Genomic DNA, 27965 nt, shown 5'->3' on the forward strand with positions numbered 1-27965 from the left:
TCAAATTCTGACACTGCTAACTAATGAGAACAATTTTTTCCCTCTTCTTCTTTGTAGCATCACTTCATGTACTTACATACCATAATCACATCCTCCTAGAGCCTCTATTTTTCCAGGGTGTAGATCTTTAATTCCCTTTAATCTGTCTTCATAGCCTATTCCCTCCAACTCCTTTATCATCCTAGCTGCTCTCCTCTGTATTTGCTCCAGCTTCTCTTTATCCTTTCTGCAAGAGAGTGGCCAATTGTACATCACACTCTCAATGTGGTTTAACTGGTTCTGCATAAAGTAGAACAGGAAAAAAGGACTCAGATGCAACACGCGTGTTTATGCCTCCCATGACTGCATTTACCTTTTTAACTAAGACATGGCACAGTGTCCCACCTTAATTTCTCAACCCCAGTTATGCCTCAGCCATTTCCCACACAACTGATGCTGAGCAGCTGACGTGTCACGTCAAACCAGCAGTTTGGAATTTTTATTTCCTAGCTGGGCTACTTTCTACTTATCCCTGCTAAATCTCATTTTATTCCTCCCTGAACAGCCTCTTAATTTATTCAGATGAAAACGGCTTGATTCAGTATCTTAGTTTAATTAGGAAAAAAATGTGATCCTACCACTTTCTTGGGGTTTGGGGGGGGGGGGTTCTGTGGGTTTTTTTAACTGACTTTCAGCACAGCAATCCCATCCCTCTTATGCACCCAATTCGTATGGCAGAGGGAGGTGGCAATGGCAAGGCTTTGGCCCCGATTCAGCAACGCTTTTAAGAACACGCGCAAGTTTAAAAACACAGGATTAGACCTTGGACGTCAGTGAGACTGAGGTGTACAATTACAAACATACATACATACTTTGTAAAAAAATCCTGTTTGCCAACCTTATTTTACTGTAATTTATGTTCTGTTGTTACATTTAAATTTATAGTAAAAGAAAACACTGAGAAACAAGATCTATTCTTGTTTAACAAAATTATATTCTGTTACATTTAGAGTTGAGGCAAGTCTTTCACCCTTATATAAACCGGCGATACGTCAACAAATATGATTAACACGGATTATTCACGTCAGTATTTTTCACCCCTGTCCCACAGGCACAACAAAACCCGCGCAGAAGGTGACTGTCACATCACATACAGCCTGGCAGCTCGCTGGGTGAGCCTTCACCCACCCGCACACCCCTGGGGCGGCTAGGGAAGTGCCCTTTGGGAAAATGTTTATAAAAAAATAATTGCGATAAATAGTGACTCCAAGGGAGAAATACAGTTAAAGCATTGAATTCTCTCTGCCACATGCTTTCCCTCCGAACAACGCTATTTAAAAAAGCAGTAAAATCGAGAGGACACAAGCCTACTTCCCCAGGGAAGCGTGCTGAATCATACAGGTAGTGTAAATATCATATGCTGCTGCAGGTGCTAGGCGGTCTATTTGTTTGTGTTTACTAAAAGGCATAACCAATAGTCACATTAAAACAGAACAACATTTGGCATTGGAATGATAGCTACCAGAGCAGCCATAAATCTTGTTCACTTGTTTAGATTGGAACCGCTGTGCAATGCTAACACTTCAGCCCCCCTTTTTCGGAGAGCCCCTTTGCTGTGATTCGCCCCTGCGCCCTGTGATTTGCTGGCTGGGCAGCATCGCAGTGCACGGTACTGAGGGGCTCAGCATCCTTCCCAAGTACAGCACACCCAAGAAAAACCATGCAACATTGCCAAAAAAAAAAAAAAAAGAAGTAATAAACAGACTTGCGTGACATATATGGCCAGCTACCATCGTTTACAGCTTTGCAACTTCTGAGTTAATTCACAGTATAAACAACGAGGAAAATGTTTCTTCCGAGCAAGACTTCCTGTAAACTGTTCATTAGAGCGGCGCTGGGTGCAGGGCTGGTGCACCTGCTGGTTAACCATGCGCTCCAAGAATAAACAAAACCTGAAGCCAGCGAGATTGTTCTGGAATTTGCTCAGAGCTGATTTTTCTTCCCCCATGTTATAAATTGGATTCCACAATAAAACAAACAGCAGAACATAGGTTGCCGAGAGTTAAAAATCTACTTTTTACACTACATTGACCACAGCACCCACAGGCACAGCTACAATGTCTTTCTATGAATGGGACAGATTGCCATATGGATGCAGACACTGAACAAGCTGTACAACTCCTGGCGACAAGTGCCTAGGGGACTGTCCTATATTAGCACCACCTGTGCTGTGGAAATTGTGCTCTGTATATGAAATGGTATTTAAGGGCCCATCACGATGTTATTTTTGAGTACACACAAAAAGGAAAATTACAGTTAAAAAGAATTCGCTGGCTAGCGGATCTGTTGCTCAGTTCCCGAGATTGTTTCCCAAAGGAATAGTTATCTTCTTTATTCACGCAGCCCAAAATGACAAGCTGCAACACATATTAGCAGTTTCCCTGCCTGGGCTTCTACCATCATTTTAATGAGAAGAATACGCTTTCTAACATACCTATGTCTTTCCTGATCACGCAGACGAAACTACAGCCCTCCCACCTTAAAAACACCAGCTATATGGAACAACACCCCATGGTATTACACAAATGTTGATCCAGCAGCAAGCAAGGCAATATAAATTTTCCTTGGGCTCCTTCTCCCACCTCTCGATCTGCAGCAGGTAGAGCCACAAATCCCGATTACCAAATGTCAATGTGCATCTCACTACTTTGAAAATATAACCCTGTCTGACTGACAAAAACAGAGCTCCAGATTAGCACAAAATGTCGAGGGAGGGGGGAGAAGGGAAGAGAGGTTTGAGCAGTACCTAGCTGCTCTACAAAAAGATTTTCCCCTCTCCAAACTGCAAGGAAAAAGGATGCCAAGAAAAAGAAAAGTAAAATAAATTGAATTAAAGAAAAACAGTTGTAAAGTGAACGTTACAACCTGGGAAAAATGATGTCATTTTATTGAGAAACTCATTTTTTTCCATTAAACCATAGTGAAACGGATAAAGTTTATACAGCTTAATGGTGGAGTTTTACTTTAAACGCTACTCAATATCTTAGCAGTACGATATAACATGATATAACAGCTGTCACACTAACTGCTCGAGTTTTATTGAACAGCAGAGAAAATAGTCACACAAAAATCACCTAACTTCTCCTCTACTTTTATGGCATTTTCAAGGGTGTTTCTTTTCCACTCTCAGGCTGCGATATGTATGATAAAAAAATAACACAGCTCTTCATCAGCTCCCTGCTCAGCTCTTCAGGATAGACAGTCAGATCTCCCAAGCAAATGCTGAGGAAGGACAACTTGCACACAGGAGGAAATAAAAAGAAACAGGAATCCACGGTGCAGTAAAACAAAAACAGGTCCCTTTTTAAGACTACTACATAAACACCTCTAATAAAAGAGGAGGACAAAATTTCATTGGACTTTAAGTATTTAGACAGGAATGTTTTAGTAAAAGTTTAACTGCAAAGTGCACGCAATTAACAGAAAGCAATCAGCTATTTCTCTGGTATGTAAAAATAGCATTAAGCTGTATTAAATGCACGTGTAAGTATCTCAGTTGCAAGAAAAGGGAGGAGATATGCAAAGCACTCAGATATCAAACAATGATCTGTTGGCCAGATGGAGGAATAAAACAATACATATGCTAAAATTTGGAAAAGTTCTGTTAGGCGTCTGCCAAGGCTCACCCAATCTATTTTAAGTGCTTTTTGATACATTAGCTTAGTGTTTGGAGTTGTAGGACTGACGGTTATTACACGGGACCAGAAAGCAGCGAAGCGTTGGCGTGCAGGAGCTCCCTGATGCCGGGCAGCTTCCTGAGGACGGCGAAGTGTCAAAGACAGCACCCTTATTCAGCAAAGGGCCACACCAAGTAGTCACAGACTGGTTAACTCTGCATCTTTTGCAGGGAAAAACAAATAAAATAAACTAGAAACAATTTTCCAGGGTTTAGCGAAACAATTCTTTGAAAAGCATAATTTGATTAAAGAGCGCCCAGGCAGACTGAGGAGCAAGCGGTATCGTACAACAACTAATTTAGCAGAAGGTTCCTCAAAAACATGAGTGCCACGGCAGACGGTAGGTGCGGGCAATGCAAAGGACGCTACACACCCAAATTTGAAAAGCACTAACAATAAAAAGTGCCTGATAAGGCTGAAAACTGAAGATTAGCAACTCCAGGTCTGAGTCACGGCTGTTATTTTTTCAAAGCTGATTACACAGAGAAGTGACTCAGATGGGGAGAGCATATAGTATTGGTGGTGATTTCTTTGGCAGAGGAGCAAGCGCCAAGGGATCAGGTAGCGGGATGCTTTGGGTTGTATCTGCACATAATAAATGCAGACAGCCGCGCCAGCTCCCTGCTCCGGCTGTCGCAGCGTCACCGTCACTGAACAGCCCAACGGGCCTCACAGCAATCACACCCGTACTAGCTGCAATGAGAAGAAATACGGCAGCCATGTAGAGAGCGGGATGGTTTATCGGATATGCAGCTGGGCATCCAGGCTCCTCGGCTCGAGTCTCCGGCTCCAACCTGGCTCCGCAGCGAGGAAGCTGCACGGAGGCACCTGAGCTGCTCAGACCGTGGGTAACAACATAAGGGTCGTGATACGTAAGGGTTGTGTACATGGAGCAGCTAAATACCTTCTGGGAAGAAAGGCCCCAGGAACACTGATTTCTTAAGGGAGAATGGATTTGAGGTAACCTAACCTAACGAAACTCTGCTGATGGTAAAGCATAACCAGCTAAAATCGACTGCACGGAGCAACTGAGAGGAGCTGATACGGATGAGCAGATTTGATGCTGGCACCAGTGCAGAACGAATGCCAGGGACTACGCAGAGAGGCAGGCCAAGAGAAGATCAGGCCCTGGGAGCATATGGACTGCAGACTGAACTGTTTCATCCCGAGCATTAATAATGGACCGAAGTCTGTAATTCTTAATTGTGCTGAATCCTAATGCCCTCATCTAAGGGCCTTGGGATTTCGATGGAGGATCAGCTGGCATGGAAGATAACAACAGTAAAACACAATGCATTAAGCCTAACCAGCAGATCAATGGTCTGCCACGCCGTTCCTCTCACTTCCCTTCAGAGCCTTCTCCAGACTCCTTCCTCCCGTGACGCTGGCAAGAAAAAGTCATTTAAAAATCCCCTTGTTTAGCCCATCTATTTTTCCTATGAGATGGCTGCTTGCTTACATGGAAGGACAAGACTCAAGCATGGTTGGAAAGGGTATGAGGACAACAGGGGACAAACATGGGATTGCCGGCAGATGGAGAAAGGTGTCTTGGACATGCAGCCTTCACCTCCAACTCTTCACCTTACCTCTTGCAAACAAATGCATTTCCTAAATTAACAGTTCTGGACCTTCATTAACTCACTTGTTTACGCACAGCCTCCATCATCCTGTCGCTGCTGCAGTCAATACAGAACGGCGCCAGGGGATGGGACCAGCACACAGGTGCCCGCACCACTCCACAGCACCCCCAGACCTTCAAGCCCAAGCCGGAGCAACCTCCGCTCGCCGCAAAGCGCTGATGAATTCTGCACCGCTCTGCTTTTCCAAACCTACCCACACTGGGAATATTCCCAAGCACGTGCTTTTCGGGATGCCCGCTGCTCATCAGGTTATAAAGTTAGCAGTCACCTAAAGCAACCGGGCATCCACCTGCCTTGTTTTATTTTCTTAAGAAAAACAGCAATCGAGCTTCCCCCAAATAAGATGCAGTGGAACGAGATGGAAAGCGGGTACTGTCCCTGACATTTCTAAGCACAGCAGATGTACTTAACTGGCTCTCGTTATTTATTTATTTACTTGTGTAGAGAAAATGCTTGTTACCGAAGAAACCCAGATGCTGGTAAGATGATGAGAGGTTTGGCATGCTGGTTGATGGTCTCACTTTTGCTTATCCTGAGTGAATACAAGTATCTATAACTAAATATTTCCCTTAGGGTACTGATGACTGAGGTATGTTTATTGCATTGAGTGAATTTATATATATAATCAGCACAATAAACATTATTAAATTGTCTGAGTAAAATCAAAGCATGAAACACACAGTCAGTCCTGAATTCTAATGATGCTGAATGCCCATGATTGCATGGGGAAAGGATCTTAACAAGCCTTGATTTGAGCTTTGGCATCCGCCTCACAAATCACACGAAATGTTCTCTCTTTAATAGTGCTGAATATTGATAAATGTCTCTGCACGGCACAACAGGGAAGTTGGTCTCTATTGGCAATCTTTACCAAAGTGTGTTTTTTCCTTCTCTACACTCAAGGGTTTACCCTGAATGATTTAATTATAATTTTCCTTGTGTAAGACAAATTAAAGAGGAGAGTAGGAGTGTCATGCCAAAGCAGATTATTTATCTCCTTAACAGATTGCTGTGCACCAAACCCCAGAGCTGCTGCTGCTGCTGCTACTTACAGAAACTGGGCGAAATGTGGGACAAAAGCATAGACATATAATATACATTTACAGCCCAAATGAATGAAAGCATTAACCCATTATTTATAGCTGGAATTGTTTCATTTCTGTGAAAGCCATACACACAGAGCACACAGAAACCAAGAGCAGCCCCACGATGCTTCCCTGGCCTGTGCCCAGGTGCGGAGGATGCCTCCCGCTTTCGAATGTATATTTGCTTTTCAAACATTCCGGGGTGACTCTGGCCACCCGCCTGCCGTTTGCTTTTTTGCCATAAAGGAGAACTTTTTTTGTCACTCGGCTCTGAGCACGGCAGCCCCGCAGTGGCTGGCGTCACCGGTGACACCAGACCTGCGTCCCCGCAGCCTGCGCAGGACGAAAGCTTTGCTGTACGCAGCCGTGAGGCTGGGCCCGTGGCACAGCGACGCGTGGGCATGCCGAGCAGCCAATGATCGTTTCTCCTGCTATTTTAAACCCCTTGTTTATAACCAAAATGTGTTTTTACCCAAGACGTATAGCAGAGCTGCTGCTCGCCTGATAACTTTTACACAGGTGCCTCTGCTGCTGCTGCGGTCAGCCACGTGCCTCCTGTCTCACGGGTCTCGAGCAGCCTCGCAACCTGACCTGTGGGATCAGGAACCCCGTAAAACACAGCCTGACCTGCCCCAGTGACGTGTGCTAGAAATGACAGTGACAATAGTAACTCCCACATAACCAACCTGCCTCCTGTAGCCCACTCCTTCTCAAAAGCCCAAGAGGAAGGGGGGGTGGGGGGTGTGAAACAGCTTTACAGCACACCCTAAAAGTTAATGTTACCTGTATATGATTATTTATTGCTGCTGGGCAGCCGTTATGATGTGGCTGTGGTTAACCGTTAGGACACTTACAGCTTTTACTATGTGCTTTATACTGTTGTTTAAATCTAAATAAATAGCTTTTTGTTGTATCAGACCAAAGCTAACAGCCAGTTGCACCGAAGGTGCAGGAACAAGAAGGGGGAAGCCACAACCCAAAAAACCTGCCCTGGCCAGCCCAAGCCACGGACTTGTGTGATGGGAGGCAGAGGGCCGACAGCTCCCTTGTGAGCCCCTCCAACAGCCCCATCTGACCCAAGCTTGGGCTCGGGACCACCACCACAAGTCCAGTTGTATTCGCAAGCTCAGTTGTGGTGCTGAACCAGCTGGGTACAAGAACACGCATACGTTTGTCTCCAAGTCTAGCCAAGTCATGCTCCCACCAGACCCGTGATTATTTCTAGTCTTATCCTTTGCAATCAAAAAATGACCAAAACGCTGCTCATGCCTGTGCTCTCTCTTTTGTAAAAGTATGCTAAAATTTCACCTTCTGTGGGCTTTCAAATATACATCTGACTGCGGAGCACAGCTACTCTTTTCTCACTGCTCACTCACCACCCCGAACTCCCCGCCTGTAGATAAATATCCTTTCAGAAAGGAAGCCAGCGCAACACATCTCAACAAGAGGAGTTTCTGTGTCATATGAAATCCAGGCAGGCACCACGGTGCCTGATGAGACTGCAACAAAACCCTTAAGTGCATCAGTAGGCATTCTTCTGTGTGTAGTCTCCTGCTCTACTTATGGATAAAGATGTAATTCAATCACTGCAGCAAATGGATGGCATAAACCTTCCACGTACCAAATAGAGGCAAGATAAAGCCAAGTCTGTAGCTCTCTTATTTGTATTCCTAAATATACCTATTTTTGTATTTTGATATTGTAAAGAACTCAATAGTAAGGAAAGTATTATGGCAAGCTTTAACAATACAGCTATCAATTCAACCACTAAGGATCTTAAGTTTTCTAACCTCTACAGTCTCAAACAATACCATGGCATGTTTATGCCTTCCGAATTAATTTATTTGGAACTTTACTAATAAAAACATATGTATCGCCTTGTTTGTAGATCCCAATTGCCTCCAGGCCACAATTACAGGACTCAGACACATGGATTTCCAGTTCTGCTTGACAGTATACACAGAGAAAATTCTTACTTTGGAACAGATTCCCGTATTTCCACTGCATTTCAAACTTAACAGCAATGGCGTACTGTTTCCTCGGTTAGATTGCCACTAGCAGACAGCACATGCCTCTGTTCAGTGAAAGAAGATCCATTTCACTGCATGGGTTTTTGTTTTATATACTCGGTAAGAAAAACACAGATAAAAAATTTATTGGAAAGTCATAAACCCATCTTGTTCAGCTCTATATGCAGCAAAAAGGGAATTTAATTGTTTAATAAACATCAAATTGTTTTTAGTATCCCATGTAAGTCTTCATGAAAATCATGTCCTTGACACTTACATGCATTATAAATGTATACGCTGATGTTCCCCCACATGTCCTTGCAACGGATATAAAATGATGCCTTACACACACAGCAGTTCTTTCAACAGTGGGTGTGCTCTCCTTTAAAAATCTATCTATTCCCCACAGCACTATTTTCTTAATATTAGAAAGATATAAGAGGTATTTATACAGCTTCCCTATCAATCTACTTTCAGACCACCAGAAATATAAACTCTATGGCTTAAAAATTCCATTATCCTCTTTCTAATGAATGAAAGGAGGATGGAAAGACAAAGCCATCAGTTTCCATAAAATCCAGCTTTCACTAGCGTCTGCTATAACATTTCTAGATGGGCAAAGGGACTCTCCTGAATGCAAAGAAGCACTGCCCTCCCCGCTGCGCCCACGCTGCTCGCGCACTCCGGGGACCCTTCTCCTCCTCCTCCTCCGCAGCCGGCAGCGACGCCGAGGCTGCAGCAGGCACTGGCACCCACGGCCCGAGCTCCTGGGACTGTCTATCTCACCGTAAGCGAAAGTTATGTTGTTAGACACGCCTCAGTGAAATCTGGGGGTGTAAAGAAACAAACCTGCAATAAAGCATCCTTCAGAATAAAGCAGAGCCCGCGCCGAGAAGCACGTCAACAGACAACCCCTGATTTAAGCCATTTCTTTTAACAACGCAAGCCTAGCAAGTATAAATTAACTCACACTTTTAAAAGCCAAACACCACCAGTTAGCTAATTTTATCAGCACTTTAAAAAAATCCACTTTGTTTTAGAGAAACCTGGTGAACTCAAGCCTATCCTGTCTTGTGAAAGCAGGTAAATAGAGAGTAAAAAAAGGCAAACGTAAAAGTAAAAAAAGATGAGATGGGGCACTGAAATTTAGCAGAAAAACGGGTGGTAAAACAGCCTGTACTGACCAACAGATTTTTTTTCCTCACCTCCAGCCTGCAAACCCAAAGCACATCGAGAGTAACACCACCCAGGATGCAAAACTCAAAAAAACCAGCTTACGCTCTTCACACTTCGCCCAATACGCTTATCCAATGCACTTCTAATTAGCTAATTGTGCCCACATTGATCCAATTAACAAGCCATAAAGATCTGAACAAAAGGAGCATATTCTGCCCAGTGGAGACTCTATTCAACCACGCCAAAATCAGAGAGAGCAAGACGTGGAGGACAAAACCGAGGCCAAGGCGGTTGGCCACCGCTCCCACCAATTTCGCCATCGTTTCGGCACGCTGTGTGGAGATGCTCACGGGTGGAAACCCCACCGGCACCTACCTCTCCCGTTTAGGAGTGTGGACCGATAGCTGTCCGTTAGTTGAGGCGTGCGGGTTGATGATTAAGGAGGTCTTAGACGGCGCGGAGGAGGAGACGCAGGTGGTGGACAGGTCCAGGCTGCTGTGGTTGTTGCTGGCTGCCTCCTCCGCTGTGTGCGAGCTTGTCACTTCCTTCCAGAGCTGCTGCAGTTCTGTTGGAATCATGCCTGAAACAAACAAATTGGATAATTAAATCAATTAACAGCTAATTCGGCCGTCTTCAAACAGTAATTAAATCAAAGAGTCAGTAAACAAAGCCTAGTGTTAGTTGTGTGTGTGTGTTTTTGCGCATGAATTTTTTTTTTTTTTTTAATAACTAAAGGCTAATACTGAACACTGCACGTCTCTGCTAAATTTTCCGGTGTGACACCTGCAATACCTATGTAAGGCAAAATCCAGCTGAGGGGCAGGGGGGTCCACACAACACGACACCCACCCCAAACTCCGTGTTAACTGTTATTATTTTTTGTAATTAAAATTACAGAGGGCCCACTTCCAGAGTCCCTGCTCAGGCAGAAATTGCCCCGAGCTCACAGCAAGGCTGACAGCAAAGGTGGCCAAGGGCTACTCTGCAGACAGCTGGAGAAATTTTTATTATTTTTTTTAAAATATACTTTTTTTTTTTTTTTTTTTTTTTTAAGGAAAGTGAATACTTGCTAACCTGTTTTAAAAAGAAAGGAAGGTCTTAGGGAAAAAAAAACCCATACTCAGCTTTATTATTATGACAACATGAACCACAATATGACTAATTTTGTGCTTAAGTTTTAAATGATGACAAATAGCTTTGTTATTAAATACAGTTTTTATTAATCACTTTTAGACATAAATTATGAATTCATATTGTCTTCCTGAAATGCTTTTCAAATTTTAACAGTCAAATTGATTATACTATGATTATTTCATTAACACACCTATCTTTCTCATTAATTTTGGTTTCTCGAACTGCTCACTTAATTGATGGATGTGTCTACTGAAAAACTGTATAACTTTCTATACAAGTAACACTATTATTACTGTCATTTCTTAGTATGGCTCATGCTAATGAGCCATTCAAAAGTAAAATGAAAACATAAAATAAGCTTCAAGAAATAATAATAAAAAAAACTTTAAATGTTTTTTTAATTGTGCCAAAATGGACACGAGGCTTAGGACATTGCATTCAATGAACAAGGCAAGCGAGAACTTTGCAAACTCCAGTGGGCCAAACTGAAGGCTGGAAGGGCATCAGCGTGACACGGGCTCACGCTGAGATCATGCTTTTGGATAAAGCTTATATTTGTGACATGATCAAACAAGTCAAGTTTCTCTCACTGAAGACTATTTCAGTGCTCTTTCAGAGAAGGCCATGGGAAAAAATTAGCAGTAAAGATGCATCACTTAAATATTCAGGGGAAAAAAATAGTAAAAGCCAGTGTCTGTGTGTTTTTGAAGAGGTTTCTCATCACCCTGCTTCCAGATCATCGTTTGGATGACTGTTCATTGTTTCAGCGTATTGTAGCACTGGAGCTATCCTAAGGAAACCTGCCATTTTCTGAGCGTATAGCAGCAGCTCACACAGGCATGTATCTCACCAAACCTAAGGTATTGCAATAAAAAAAAAAAAAAAAAGGCAGTATGCATTATATTCATTTGAAACACATAATAAAAAATGCCAAGGTCTAAATTTAATTTATTTTTGTCATTTAGAATACAATGGATAGATAATCATCTCAACGTGATCAGCCAAACATCTTTACTTTGCTAAACTGTTAAAGATTTTAATTATGCTAGCTTTGGAGAGCACTGGTCTAATGAGGCGATAGACTCCAGAGAATCTAAGTGGTTAAGAACTGTGAAATGAGTCTGATAGGATTTTTTTATATTCACCGTGGATCGTTTGCATATCAAAGAGGAGTAAATTATTGCACGACAGACCAATAACCTTCCCCGCCTTTCCGAGAGTAGCATTAACAAAAACAGTTGGTCTCCGGTAACGGTTCACTACGAAAAAATGCTAAAATCCTTAAGTATCTGCAATTAATATATATTATGAAAGAGGCTTCAATTTATACATTAAGTGATCAGATATTCTTAAGGCACATCCGTTTCTCTAAAGCCACGTCATTTTCCTTTCATCAGACCCAAATGCCAATTATATTTTGATGGATTTTGTCCCAAATGAGCATTTAGTTATTAGACGTATTCAATTATTACTTGTCCCCTGAAATTAAACCTCTGAGCAAATTAAACAAAGAAAAAGGTCAGTACACAAGCCTATGTCCTGTTTTGCTGTATCGGGGCTATTATTTTCAAACACCTTGCGAAGTGACAGTGTGGGATGTATTTTTATCTAACACGCCTGACAGGACTGTCTGCGCACTAACAATTACCTGTGAGCACGGCTGACCCTTACACCACTGTTTACTCAATTGAAACAATAGTGAATAGACTTGTCTGTTGATGATAACATATTGATATGAGACCATATGAGTCGACACCTATTTTTATTTTCCAGAATAAGCAAATAGGGAAAGAATAACTGGCCCTTTTTTTTTTTTCTTCCTTTTTTTTTTTGCCACCACCCCCTTATCTGGATTTCTGCGGGTTTTTAATTAAGCGACAGGCTAGCACCCACTCTCCTCTCCCCGTCCCCCTTTCTCCTCTCCCCTTCCCCTCTCCTCCCGGTCACTTCTGGATCTGCTAATGCTTTATCCCAAGGGAAAGCTTGCAAGTGTTACAGCCGTTAAAATATACATACACATAATATTTATACCTCGCTGTAGACCCTCTAAAAGTCAAGGGGTTTGGTCTAACTTCCTATACAAGTGTAACTCGTATTAGCGCTAACGACAACTATACCGCATATTGAAAGAAAAATAAAAAACACCCAGTTGTGCGGGTGAAAAAAATGCCGGAGATAATAAAGAGGATTTCAGGCTGGGTGACATTAAATTACAGAGTTAAGTGTGATGTCATACGTGACCGCATACAACCCGTCGCTTAAAAATGACCACATCACTGACATCAAAATAAAACTGAAAAAACCCCTTCCTCCTCCTGCCCCAAATTTAGTTCTTTCAGAATAATTCTGGAGAGAATTCCTAACTAGCCTGTCAAACTGGGCAGCTGGCAGGTATGCTCATTACTCATCCGGCAAAATGGTTAAATAAAATAACAGAACAAATGGTAAAAGCAAGTCAAATAGATCCACGAACACTTGCAATAAATTATGTAATTTACCATTTAACAGTTTCATTTTAACAGCGAGAGCTAAATTTTAAGTCAGATTCCCAGAACTGCGCTGCAATTACCCGAGATCGCTACTGCTGGTGCTGCAACTTCGTAGGTACCAGTAACGGGATTGAGACCTGAAACTGCCAAATCTGTGGGAGCAATCAGGCACCCAGATGTCTCAGTCCTATTATTTTCACTCACTGGTGATCTGAAGTGTGATTTGCAGTTTCATTTTGCAGATACTAAAGATCTAGCTCTCGCAGCTCAGAACACTGCTGAAATGTGGTTTATTTTTAAACTGCTACTATGTACAGATGTAAAATCCAGATTATAGATGTGTCTAAATACAAAGCAGAAAAGATTACACAAATATAACATTAAAGGATGTGCTATTTTGTGTAAGACAATAGGCAAGCATTAAAAACTAAAATAAAACTAAAATACGGCTTTAAACAATGTATTAGTTCTAAAAACATAACAGAAAAATCACTTATGAAGTAGCATTCTCTCCTTAGAAACACTTATTACTATTACAGATACTTAAGAATAAAAGCAAAATGCTTTTAACCGAATTCATAGCTACATTTACTAGAGGGATGATTTTTTTTATACACACTTTCTAGTATTTGTCTGTCTAGCAAACTGTTCTGAAAACAAAAGGGCATGATATATGTAATTTTTTTTTTTTTAAATAAGAAGTGTGCATTACCAATTATTTTAAGCTATAGCCCTGGTTCTTCATTGCATTTTTCAGGACAACTAGTCCCCTTCATTATGAAAGAAAATGTAGGCACAGGTTTAAAAAATGTATGTTGTGGGGACAGTTGACAGATTACTGCTCACAGAACTCAATTTCCCAACCCCAGGTATCACCGGCTCAAAGACAAACAGAGTTGCTCAACCTCTTTGTGTCCTTGTACCTCCATACCCAGGTGACCATGTTCAAGCAAGCAGAAAGTTGATTTAAACCTCATAATGACATCAGTTTTAAGCCACCGTCTCTCTGATAAAAAAAAAAATAAAATATCGTGCTGTATTGCAACCTGCCTGAATTCTCAACTTACTCTTTCCTCCCGCCGCCGAGCCCCCGGCTCCAGCCGCCCCCAACGCTCGCAGCTCATTTCCCTGCGAGAACCGGCCCTTTCTGCTTATGTTTATGTTGTCTCCAGCGTGCAAGTCGGCACCCCTTACGTTTTAAATACGCTTCTCCGCAAGGACTAATAGTTACACTACCCTGCTAACCATATCAATCAATGCCACGACTGCTGAATTACCTACTGGTGTCTCCGATGTGTTACCGCACAGATTACACTTCATGCATCACCACATTCATTTCTTTCACATTACACATGAGCGTGTCTTGTCACTGCCCAATTGCCCTCCTTTGGACAGCTTAACTGATGTACTATACAATGAACCTTACCGAGCAAACTTAATAGTATAGGAGCTGTGGGAAAAATTAGAAAGGTTGAAGCTTGAGTCCGGTGGGTGTGTGAGAACAGCCTGGGATGCTTCCAACAATAAATCTGAAGTGTAATTAATGCATGTTACAACATTTTGCAAGTATAAATGGCATTTTGTCTACATGCCCTTTTTCCTGGACCCGTTTCATGCCTTCTCCCCTCCGCACCACGCATCGACGGTGCCCGACCAACTACCACCCCAGGCCTGATCCTGCAGCTCCCAAGCAGGCACCACCTTCCCGCCCATCAGCCTCCGACTCACGCACAGGACTAGTCTAGACCAGGTGTTTGGCTTTGGGATGCCGGAAAGCTAAACCGAGTCTTGCAGAGGGAGGTGCGAGGTCCCCAGAAGCTTTGCCTCTCAAGACAGGAGTTAGGCGCTCAAATACCTTTGTGGGTCTGGCAAAAATAAGCCTAAATAAACCACGCCAGCCACACAGCAAAGCAGACTCCACTTCCCGGGTTTGTCTCCCTTTATCCATGTAAGTTAATATTCACCAGCCACCTCGCTCTCCTTTTGCAGCTACACACAAAAAAGGAGGGTGAAGAACAGAAGCAATTTTGTCCCGTCCCCCCCATTTAACTGAACAGAGCTGAATGTAAACTCATTATCTGGTTTAGCAACTAGTAGCAGCCCTAAGGCCGCTTTGAAGAGCCCAAATCATTCAACCTGAGCCGACTCAAGTTGTTGAGGTGGATGTTTAAATTTATTATGGGGCAAGGGAAGGAAAAGGCATGATTATTCAGAAATACCAGCATCGTGGCTGAAAGACCCGGTCTTCCCTGAGCCATGCCAGCTTTGAACAATCTGCCTTCATCACAGCAGCCAGAGCTCAGACAAGCCTGTTAAAAAGTCCCAAGGCTTGCAGACAAACCCAGTTTAAAAAAAAATATATATATAAATTCAAGCCAAAGAGGAAAAGAGAGAATAAAAACCCCAGGTTATAATCTCTGTCGAAAGTATTGTGATTTAAGTAGTTAATACTTTCAATGTATCAATATCTTAAAAAAAAAATACAAATAGGGATTTCAGCAAAGCAGTAACTTCTTGCAGAGTGCAGGACTGAATAAAGATGTAGGAGGATCTAATTGTCAATAGCACCATTAAAATTAAACGGAGTTAATCCCAATTTGCCTCAGTGTGGAGGGAGGAATGAAGCTACGATGCACACAGGCAGTGAAATGAAGGCCGTGTAAACAGGCTTGGAGAGGAGACACTGCCACCTCTCCCTCTCCGCTGCAGCAAAGGGCAATCAAATTTCTACAGTTCGGCAGCGTGCGGATCAGAGCTCCTCTGCGCCCAGCTCCTCGCCGGGCTGCAACCAGAAAGGGCCCAAATAACGCATTAAAAAAGGAAAAGCTGCTCTCACACTACCCTTAGCCATGAACCCAGCACCAAGAATCGATTAAGATGCCTCCTGTGAAGGATTTCAAGCTCAGATTAGTACAACCAGCAGCTTCGAGTCCACCAGACTGGCTATAGCTGCGCAAATTGACTCTGAACTCCAAACCGCCTGCCTCCTGCTAGCCAGAGCGGTCCACGATTTCAGCGTTGCCCTTCTCAAAAAATATCTTTATAATGCCCACCCTGCCTGTCAGGATTTTTCTGTGCTTATTATTTTATGAGCCTATGAGATCTCTCTCTCTCTCTCTCTCTCTCTCTTACTGAGGGACAATTTTGTGTGCGTGTGCGTGCATGCTATCGCTTTGCCAGACAGCCGGCAGCTCCCAAACCCCTCACCTACCTTGTGCAAGGGGTTGCAAAGGCAGAGTAGGCTGGCCAGGCTGGATCGTTAGCAGCCCCTGACGCTGCAAAGACAGGAGGTGCTGCTGTTGCAACTGCTGCATCTGTAAGAGTTGTTGCTGAAAGGCCAACTGCTGCGTAGCCACCTGCTGTTGCTGGGGCTGGAAAAGAAAAAAAGAAAAAATAAAAATGCACATTTGTCAATACAGAGCAAAGCATTAACAGAGGATTTACAGGGCTCCTCGTCCCAACACACTTCAACTTCTGATCACAGTCAGCCGGTATCAAGGCAAGCCAGCGAGCCCACCACCCCATATCAAAGACCCCAAGGCACGCTTAGGCGCTAGAGCTAACCACGGGGCTGCAGTCGATTCCCACCTCCAGTGGTTACTTTCATCCTACCTAAATCCCTCCTGCCACCCCAATTAAATATGTACGCAGCGTTTCCTGGTCCACGCTACCGCGTCACCCTGGTCCACGTGGTCGTGTTTTACCCCAGAAGTGGCTGCATTTCAGCGGTGGGTAAAGCAAACGCTGCTGGCAGCTGTTAAAAGTCCTGGGTAATTCTTCGAGGCAAAGAACATGTGAGAATCACACCACACGATCACATCACACTTAGATGTAATGAAAAACAACCCCGCACTGTGCTCTGTTTCCTCATGCAAGGGTTGTCTCATCTATTAAGGCAATACGACTGGCTTAATTTATGGTATTTTATACTTATTCTCTCTTATTCATCCATCAAGCCCCACAATACTTTGTTATGTTCGGAATTATTCTGTGCTGTATTTAAGGCTGCTACTTCTGCACTTTGAAATTTTTAATTATTCTCACTAGAAAGAAGATGGAGTTGCTTTACTCCATAGGGATGTGAACCTTGAACCTTCGAGGTGTAAAAGAACATGTTGCTTCTCTCACTACTGTACCCGGAGAAGCTTTTAACTACTCTGTTTATCACTTCTGACATAAATAAATGAGAAAAAATCAGACCTTTGAAGAAGAAAAACTTCATCTAATATTGTTAATTAGCCATGACAAACGATGAAATAACATTGTAAATCTTTCATAGAAACAGCCACTAGATTTTAATTACACACATTCATAATTTAGCAAACAACATCTTACTTGAATGTGAGTGTTTAATATGTACAGTACTCCAGGCTTCAGAGTCCTTAATTTTGTTCAGTTAAGGAAGCCTCTAGGTTTTGCTTCCATGCTCATCTTCTATTTTATTTGCTTTGTTCTTTAAAATCCATGAAAGGCTTTGCGTTTTGATAAATATCTTTTTATTTATTGTACAATGACAGGAGGAAAACTTTTGTTGTGTAAAACATCAATACATCATGCCAGTGTTTAGCAGTTCCTTGTGCTAGCCAAAAAAAATTAATGTAGATTTCCTTAGTAATTATCTGAGTGATAGAAAGATAATACAGTGCAGTAGTACAATAAATAGAAGGAAATTATCTAATATCCCTAATCTGCTAGGAATCATACCAAGGTGGAGGTCTTATACACATTATGGCTAACAATTACGGAAAGAAAATTAACTCTTACAAAACTGCGTACTTTCACAAACAAACCCCAGCCAGATCCCAACCTTTCTGTCGCCCTTCCTCGACACCGAGCCGGAGGATCACTGGCCCCATTCCCTGCTGGTGTCAAGAAGGGAAAAAAACCCACCAGAGCTGCAGGAGCGGGACTGACGGACACCAGCCAGGGGTTTGGCCCCCGCCTTCTTGTACCAGCATGCCCCATCAACCTTAACACTGCAACCAACTGTATATCCACGACTGTACTGACAGGAAAGTTGATTTATCTTCTTTCCAAAGAAAATCTGGGACTTCGAGAACACAGTTAAACAAATAGGTGTTTAGATATTCTGAAACTTGGAGAGTTTTCATTTCTTCGCAACAGTTTGCTCAGACAGATCCACTTGCTCAACTATTTGCAACAGCACCAGGTGATGCAAACCCCAGCAACAGTTATATTAAGACTTGAAGTAATGTTTGCCTCCATAAATATTCACTTCCTAGATATCGATATACTTAATATATATTTATATATGTATTTTAAATGGTATTACATAAAAATCTAGTTACAGTAAGCTGTTTTATCTATTTGCCATCTGGGTGTAAAGTTAGCTTTTTTCCAAAAAAACCAAACCAACCAAAAACCTTTATATAAATTGACTGATGCCTGTTCAGTTGTCTTCTCAGCTATCCTAAGAAAAGCTCTTGAACGCTCTCTACTTTGAAAAGCCAGGATATAAAAGTATACAAGGCCCATTGTCCAAGAAAGAATTTAAAAGCAAGACACGTTGCCAAACTGTGCTCCCCACCCAGTTACCAAACACAGGATACAAGGCAGTTTGTTTACTTCTCACAATTGAATGCATACAAAAAAGGTCTCAGTGCAGTCCTGTTGTCAGGTCAGTAGTCAGTGTTAAAATGCCGAAATATCCTGATAAAACTTGCATTTTTGATCCCCTCCCTAAAGCTTCTGTCAAAGGTCTGTTTTCCTTTCTTAGGTTACTCCCTACTGCCTAACATAAACTGTCACAACTGCCGGAGGACAAACGGCCCTGTTCGGAAAACAACCCGCTCCGTCCACGCCGCGGCACCAAGCGGGATCCTTCTGCGGCTCCAAAGCCCCCCTTCCCTCGGTGAGACCCGACTTTGCCGGGGCAGAGGCAGCCCCGCAGACGCAGGGCTGAGATCTCGGCCCCGGCGCCTCCTGCTCCTGCTAATGGGCGCTGTGCAACGCCCGCCCTCTGCTACGCCACGCAGCCCTCGAGTAAAACCCACCAGAAACCTTACTGGGGTCCGCCTGCTATCCTGCGTGGGGGTCGGACCCCTTTTACCAGCGGAGCTTGGGAGAGCTGTTGTGTTTTTCTTCTTTCACGACGGTACAATAGGACAAGGCACTAACAAAATGACTTGGGGGATGCAGTACATGAATACACTTGCTCCATCTGTCAAGGTACGAACTCGGCCCTCGTTAGCACGGCAGCCGCCCGTCCCCACCACGGCACTGCTCGCCATGTGACCCGACCGTCAGTTTTTAGGACGGGGGGGAATAAAAGACCACCGTTTGCATGCTAATTCAGCAAGAATAACCTCTTTAAGGCAGGAAAAACGGGGCTGAACAAACCTGCGGGATGAAACGCATTGTTGAAACAGGCCTCTACTAAAACCATCAGCATAAATACCCCCCCCAACCCCTAGAAAAAGCTGAAGAGACTTAGGCCCCTTGTTCTCTTAACAGATATAGTGTTAAAATGCTCTTCTTGAAACAGGAAGGAGTCCTTTCTTATTGTTGCTTTCGATAGTGTAGTATCAGAAGTGTGACCACAGTAAATCAGTGTGTTAGATATTGAAATGCCATCACATTGTCTAACTTCCCTTCTCGTCTTTTTTAACACAAAGTATTTTTTCCTTTAAGCTCCAAGCCCTCATCTTTGTGTCTGAGATGCTCTCCTGTCTGACAACAGCAATTTAGAAGAGTTAACTTTTATCGTTCATTCTGCTGTGTAACTTTCCCCTTCAAATTTCTTTATCTGCCCTCTGAGCTCATCTGAACTTTCATGTTCTCCCAGCATGCAGGCTTGCATTCAAAACTATGTCTAATAGACCAAATAAGAGGTTAATAAGAAGTGGCAACAGAAAGAAAAAATACAATCCCTGGTAACTGATAAGAATGACAGTGGCAGCCCTTTATTGTTTGTCTTCAAATATAGAGTTAAAGATCTTTAAAAAACTAAATTTTGACGCCTTTGAAAAGAAAGAAGCACAAAATAACAACAGGGGGTTATTGCCTGCCAGCCACAGGGGAGAAGCTCCATAATTCTTATTCTCCCTTTTGAAGGCTGTTAGAAATCTGATTCAAAAAAGCAACAGCAGAAGGAGAAAGCCTCTTGAGGCTATCGCCATTTCCTGTGATCATGCATAATGCGTTTCAAAAGTGGGTTTTTACCAATTCTGTTGATCAATTGCACCTCCTTCATATTCCCTCTTTTTTCTGCTGTGTTTACATCTGATGTGACTCAATGACAAGCGCTGTCTGAGACTGTGAAACAGACCTGTCATGTTGATTTATGGGCGCATCAAACCACGACTTGTCCAAACTGAAGCTCGCAGTTCATTAATTAGAGAGTTGTGACTTTGAAGTCAGCTTTCAGACTGTGGTTTTTAACATTTGGCTTAATTTATATGCTCTTGAATGTGGATCTCTAAGGAAAAAACTGAAATTCCCTTCTTGTCTTTGAACTTCTTTTGACCGCACAATAATCATTTCTTTGTCCAGAGTGATGCCTGCATCCCAGAGTCATTAACGCGCATTGAACTGCCACTGATGAGTAAGCCCTACTGAATTAGAAAAACAGCCAGCAAAACAAAGCTGAGAGCATTCTGCACAGTGATATCTCACAATTACATGCCTTCCCTCCCTGTGCCATTTCCATTTTAATTACTGTTAGTCCTTTAGATTTACATTTTAGACACTTTTTAATCTGTTCCCTTTTTATTATAGTGGCGCCCGTAAGCGTGCTATGGTTAAGGTTGTGTCAGCGTTTCCATTATAAACCCCCCTATTTTCAGGGGTTTTTAACTCAGCTGGAAAAATTCACTCTGGGTTGAAACTTGGCACAGATGGCACGATTTGCCGAAATTTCGGGGGGCGGAAATTGGTGCGTGCTTCGAGCAGCACCACTTGCAAAGCGATGCACAAGTGCTGCTGCTATCGCAGGACACCACGCAGCGTCTCGTGCCAAGAGGCAGCTTTCTAGGATCTACCTAAGCCAGCAGTGATGTCAGATTAAACATGAAAGTCTCAAACTCTCTGTGACTAGAGGGGCGAACTCAGTGCCTTAAAAATAAATGTAATTACAGCAAAATTAAATTTAAGCACAGCAAAATCAACAAAGTTTAGGACGTGACAGGTATTTTGAAAGGAAAGCGTATGTAAAGGACGGGCAGAAACCACCCTGGCCTGTCCCGTTCCTGCCACGGACCGCGGTGGCATCAGAGCGAGGTCTCCCGACACCACGCCGCGAAAAGGCGGCGTTCCCACACTACCTCTGCATCTCGGACCTTGCTTCTCGGTGTCACCACCAATGCTGTCCACTATGGTCCCTCCCGCTAAGCCCGTCCTGCGAGGAACGAGCAACCAGAACCTCTCCGGTTGGAAACTGCAAGCCCAAACTCAACGTCTCTTGGCATCTTGCCCTGTTCAGAGAGGACAGCACCGTATCTGGGCCTGCCGCCTTGCCCCCTCCCCTTTACAACATAACTAACTTCCAAAAGCACTCTCCCAAGATGCAAGTCTAGATGCTTGCTCCAGTACTCATACTGAACATAAAGGCATGGTCCCCTGCTATAAAATATGTGGCAGCAAGCAAATGGAAAGCACAGGAAAATACAGGCGAAAACAGGACAATAACTCTAAATCTGAAAGCTGAGACCCGATAGAGTCAGTTCAGTTGTGCAATCATTTATAAGATGAATGACAGTTTAATAGCCACTAGACAGTCCCTGGGGATCTGTGGTTTGAAAGTAAAACGGGTATTGTCTGTACCTCTTTAGGCTGTTTTCCAGCATGTTGTTGCTGTAAAAGTTGAAGCTGCAACTGTTCCTGTTGTTTCTTATAAAACTCTTGAAGCTGCTGCTACAAAGAAAAGGAAAGATGGTAAGTAACAAAGTGGAGAGCCAATTCAGTGTCCCTTTTGGTGTAACACACAAACTGTGATTTGAAAAATAGCATCCTTTTATCTGTAATGGTCTGACCTTTAGTTTGAAACTCAACAATAAATTCAGTGCACACTGACTATTCTTGGCATTATCGTTTGAAAAGTAATCTCCAAAATGAACTGATGAAAAACATACCATTTTCTACACAAACTAATTAAAATAAGGCAAAGAATGACCTTTGATTGTAACAACAAAGCCAAAATTCCCTTGCTGAGAGAGCCTGGCGAATCTCTGTTGTGAAACACACATGCTTTCTAAATGATAGGGTTTGACTGTATTAAGTGTTGTTCAATATATGCATAGACATCCTGGGAAATACTCTCCCCCTCCCCGCTCCCCAGATGCGTGCCGTGCAGGCAGCGCTCCGGCGCGGGCAGGAGGGAGCGTGGCAGCCAGGAGGGAGCACGCAAGGTCGGGCTGGGGTGGATGCTGACGCCCCCCCGGGATTCGTGAGCCCCCGCTGTGCCGTACCCCACGATAACAGAGCCTCGGGGCTTGTCGGTGGCCAACTTTCAACTGAAAAAGGGCCATGGGCTGTGAGAAACACCGACACGCCGCACGGCATACGTTGGCTGACATCAAACAGATTAAGGCTTGCAAACCTCTTCACTTTTATTGCCACCGTTTCCACAGTCCTTTACGGTTCCAGATGGACATAACGAGGTCTAAAATGGGAAGTATCGCCCTACTACCTTGTTTATTCCAATTAGTCAGGGCACACCATGCTGTCTGGGGGATGCAGGCAAAAGCAACAGGGACATCTGCCGAAGTCCTGACACTTAAATATGCATCTGTATTATTTAGCTGATCTTGGAAACACTCCTAGCACTGCTCCCTGGATTTGTTTCCAGTAGCTATTTCTAGAATTAAAAACAAAGGAGCAGTCAGCTCATCTCAGAGCACGGCTGCTCCGAGGTACCGACCTGAGACGTGGGCAGCTTCTTTCCCCAGGAACATTTCGGGAGGCGAAGCCCTCCGGTATCTATAGGGGCCGCCTGAGCAGCTGTTAAGAAAACAATTACCTGTTGAAGCATGAGTGCCTGCTGCTGTTGGAGCAGGACTTGGAGTTGCTGGGGAGTTAGCACTTGTTGCTGGAGGATCTGCTGCATTTGCTGGGGAGTGATCACTTGAGGTGTCATCATAGCCACCGACACTGGAACCTGAAGCGCAAGAGGAGAGCAGAGAGGGGGTCAGAGCGCACCGCCGCAGCTCCTCCGTGCCGCCCACCACCCCCGTGCCGGGGGAGCCCACGCCTGGCATCGAGGGTGCTGAAGGCGAGAGAGTCCTTACAGCCCACCGCAGCAGGCACAGAGGTACCGACCGCATTTTCCTGGCGACTAAATTCCCATTTTGCAAAACGTTATTGCGATGCAAACTCTTTAAAGCAAGCAATATGGTAAACCCTGGTAAGATTTATTTATTTTTACAAGAAACCATCAACTGGGTCCTTCCCCTCCCAGAAAGCCCTTGCCTTCCGTACAGAAATCCAGCAGCCAAGTATCCCACGCTGATGGGATCTAGACCCTATTACGACAGGTTCTGAAGAAAATTGAAGGAAGGCTCAGTGATGTGAATAACAGCACTAGACTCCTATGCAATTTTAACAGAAAGGCCCTACCACGATGTCTTTACCATTCCATATTCACCCAGCATACAGATGTCTTCAATTCTTTCATATTATGTGAGATACCATTAAAAGCCGCTTTCCATGACATTTCAGTGACAAACAGCTACAGTGATGAACTTGATAGCATTTCATATTTGCAACTGTTAACACGTTTCTGCACGGGCATCTTTGCAAGGAACCTGTACACTGTATCTGAAAGGATGATGTCTTGTTCAGATAAAACACTGACATTAAAATGACAGGCTGTCTTGGCCAAGGTTACACAAATTGTATTCAAGCGGATACCTAATGACAATGCTATGAATTCTGCAAGCTTTCTAGAATGTAATTTAGCTATTCAAAATAATCACTGCACTTGTGTTTAATTTGCAGACTACATGAGAACCATTTTGTCAGTCCTAGTAATGCAAGAAGACTATTTCCCTAGAAACCCACCCCTCTACCCTCCACCCCAAAAAAGGAAAAGAAAAGGAGGAAAAAAAAAAAACCAAACAATAGAGGAAAAGACAAAACCCATATGAGTTTTAACAGTAATATTTAAGCACCTTACTTTTCTATAGTTTCAAATCAAATACGTGACAGCACAAAACTAAAAGCAGTAAAGGATATACTTTGCTAAAAAGGATCTCCTGTCATCTCATGTATTACAATAAAAGGTAATAATATGTTCAGCACTTTTTCTGTGCACCACTTTTTAAAAAATCAGCAGACAATAGCTGATCAGAAGATAAAGGAGTTTAAAAAAAAAATCTTCCAGTGTAGTAGTAAGCAAGAGAGAAATGCAGTATTAATTTTATGTAACATAATGTCTTAATATGCAGTTTATCTTGACTTTTTCACATGATTTGTCCTGTCATTTGCATAGCAAGCTCTCATTCCTAATTTCACAGTCATTATGCACTGATGTCCTGATTTCTCAGCATCACTAATTTTGATGAACTAAAAATGGTTCCTGAAGGTCAGATGCATGTACACTGCACATCTCCCCGTGTTGTTGTGTACATGTTGTGTGCTAGGGCCAGACACTGCCTCGAAAACATTTGTCTGAGCAAAGTCTAGCACAGGCTCGCACGCCTCCGACATCCTATTAATGCAAACACGGCGCGGTCCTCTGTGCGTTCCCCGTGGCACAGCGCCTTCCCACTTATCTAACGTGGTCCAGGCAGGTGTGAACACAGGCAAATGAAGATTTAATTACAGGTCAAATGCCAGTCCCACCAAAGCCAGCGGCCGTTCTCCCGTGGCCGACGCGGCTTGCCCGTGCCTACGGGAAAGCCACCGGCCGGCCGGCCGCCGCACCGTGCCACCGCCTGGCCACGCAGGGCCAGCTCCGAGGACACTGAGTCACCAGGATGGGTAATCCCATTAATTCAGAATATCTTAATCCGTAGTCTTTTAAAAACTTTTCTGGGAGTAGAAAATTATTTAATTAAATACTGCCGTCACTATCTTCGCCCCGAAGCATGACTCACCTTCATTATTCTCATCCCTAGAGAAGTTTACTTTACCCTCGGGTTTGTACTACTTCTCATTGAAGTTGGACTGAGCAAACAGAAAAGGAAGCATGTTTAAGTATGTTTTCTGTGCCCTTCTTGGAAGACAGACAACACAAATACTCTTCAGTCAGATTTATGACGACAAGCAGGGATACAGACAGGAATAGGGTGGGGTGCTGTAAACCCTACACATCAGTGATTAATACGAAGGGCCGCATTCTGCCGTCAGCTATGCAGAGACAACTCCCATTCACTTCCATGGCTTTTTTGCACGTTTATCTTGGGATAAATCTAAGGATTTGGCCCTACCTTTGAAAACTGGCCATGTACCTTCTGGTGAAGAATCTCCTAGCTGCACACTCTTTGCTACAACAGAAGCACTTAACCAGAAAGAAAAAAAAAAAAAAAAAAAAAAAAATATATATATGTATATATGGCACACCTAGGAGTACAAGTTTGTGTTGACCTGTTCAACTTCATTTTACTATCTGAAACCACATTTTCACACCACATCTGCGCCTCTAAAGAAGGTCCTGCCTTCCATTTATAAACACGGCTAACAGCCACATTTAGCCAAAGTTTGTGCTTCAGCTTATCACGAAAGCAACTTACGGAAGCCTTTTCAAACAAATTCAAATAAACCAGAAACTACCGTGTTAAAAACAACACGCACGCCCCGGACAAGCGTGGGCACATGTACAGTTTGAGGGCTTTAAATAGTTAAGAATGATGGCCTATATATCCACTCTCTTAACTCCCAACGTCCAACTTTTTCATGTAGCTAGTCCCTGGTAATACTAGGAATCAAAGGGCATGCAGCACCAGCAATAGGCTATTATAGCCCACACTTTATTACCCATTACTACCGAGGTCATTAGCGGTAAGAGTGATTGTACCGGTCTTAACCTATTGATCATTGTAACTACTATCATTTAATCCCGTGTTGAATGTCTGGAAAGCTGCTAAAGGCACACAAGAGAGAGTGCTTTAGCGATGAGAAATATAGCCAAAGCTTGGAAATTACACTTTGATTCATAAAATCTAGCCAGTGGTTTAAATCAATAGTATTTAAAACAGTCATGTAAGTTCTTAACTACGGCTCTCTAATATTTATGGGTCCCTTTTTGAGTGTATTCAGTCAAAACTAAACTTTATTTTAGATACTGTGCAATATACTTTACATTACGTTAGATAAAAAATATTTATTTCTGATATTTTGTCCGATAGTAAATGAAAACTAAACTGAGGGCTATAAATTCATTTTAGATTTCTATCTCTCAGATGTCAACTTAAATGTGTTGCCAAAAAAAATTACAAACCAACTTTAAAAATGGCTTAACTGTTTAAGTACATGAAAATGAGCATGTTTTATGAGTTAACAATGAATCACAGAAGGCAGTTTATGAAGAACTAAAATAATTCTGTCTTACTGCCTTCAGGGAGTTGAAGTTCAAATTAAACTACTGGCAGATACATTTAAAGAATGCTAAGTTAGCATGCAGAGCAGAAATCAGCCTTTTCTTTTTTTAAGTTGTTTATTTCTATTTTCCACATGAAACACGATTGTTGCTATTGATATGATTAATGAACTACTTTTGGTATTGTTGACTGATAACAATAGGGTGTGGTAGATACCCAGCTGCATGTAAACCTGGCAGCAAAGGTAAAAATACAGCTGCAATTTGGCTTTCGGAGCTGTACTAGTATAGACCTGCTGACATGCTAATACCATCAACGGCAAAAAATGTCTTTAATACTCACAACTGTTTTTTTCAGACACTATTTCTCCCAGGGTTTTGCCTGCTGTTCCTCCGCATCCCCCAAAGCCCTCCCGTCCCCCGCAGTCCCCTCCGCTACCCCCAGTTTCAAGCTTTGGAAACACACCGTATTTTGGCGAGACTGACCCAAGGAAAAAACTTCCGCAAACTTGGGCCAAGTTCACCTTTAACTTCACAACGGAGTTACAGCAGAGATGCATTTGTCACTCCTCCATACAACCCAGACAAGGGTCACGGGGATGAAAATGATTTAGTCCTATTTAATCATCTCCATTCCCCCATTTTCAGTGATATTAATATAATTAAATACTAGCTAAATAATTTCAAGTAGTTTAATCTTGTATGAAGTGAAAAAAAAGAATGCCATTTTCACACAACGTGCCTTTGATGTTGGATACGGCTGTGGTCCTGTTAACTGTTAGCAGGCATGCATGGAAGACGGGGAGGATTTCCTTAATTCATAAAGAATAACTCTGCCAGAAAATCCTTTTCTCCTGCGATGTATGTTCAAACTTGATTTTGGTAAGACCTCATACCAGGCACCTTGGATTTCCAAACAGCAATCCTTCAGTTAAAGATTTTGTGATAAAAGTTAAGCAGAGCAAAACATAGGTGAACATAGAAAGAGCAAGTAGCTGAGGAACGGTTAAAAATACTGGGCTACAAATAAAAATAGATACGGCTAGGCAAAACCAAACCATTAACTTGAGCTGTCTTACTAGAAAGCTATTAGGTGCAATACATTTGAAATGTAAAAAAATCTCAGCCAAAACAATGCAAAACAGCTTTGCTCATGCCACAGGAAAAGATAAACCACTGATACACTGGCAAACAGAGAAGTACGATGCCACAAGCCAGAAC

The 27965-nt window shown here is 42.9% G+C and overlaps 1 protein-coding gene across 9 annotated transcripts in view; it reads right to left on the minus strand.

Moving 5' to 3' along the window:
• FOXP1 (forkhead box P1) overlaps window positions 1-27965 on the minus strand; it is a 394018-nt gene that overhangs the window by 53515 nt on the left and 312538 nt on the right. For 7 of the 9 annotated variants that reach the window (XM_076346645.1, XM_076346647.1, XM_076346643.1 and 4 more), the window contains 4 exons: window positions 23226-23363; window positions 22031-22120; window positions 16461-16620; window positions 10002-10206 (listed from right to left, as the gene is read on the minus strand). In XM_076346645.1, coding sequence (XP_076202760.1) covers window positions 10002-10206; window positions 16461-16620; window positions 22031-22120; window positions 23226-23363 — 593 coding nt within the window. The remainder of the gene's footprint in view (window positions 1-10001; window positions 10207-16460; window positions 16621-22030; window positions 22121-23225; window positions 23364-27965) is intronic. The other 2 variants (XM_076346652.1, XM_076346648.1) reach the window with 1 other exon arrangement.

The sequence above is a fragment of the Aptenodytes patagonicus genome, chromosome 8, assembly GCF_965638725.1.
Source record: "Aptenodytes patagonicus chromosome 8, bAptPat1.pri.cur, whole genome shotgun sequence".
NCBI classification, from domain to species: Eukaryota; Metazoa; Chordata; class Aves; order Sphenisciformes; family Spheniscidae; genus Aptenodytes; species Aptenodytes patagonicus.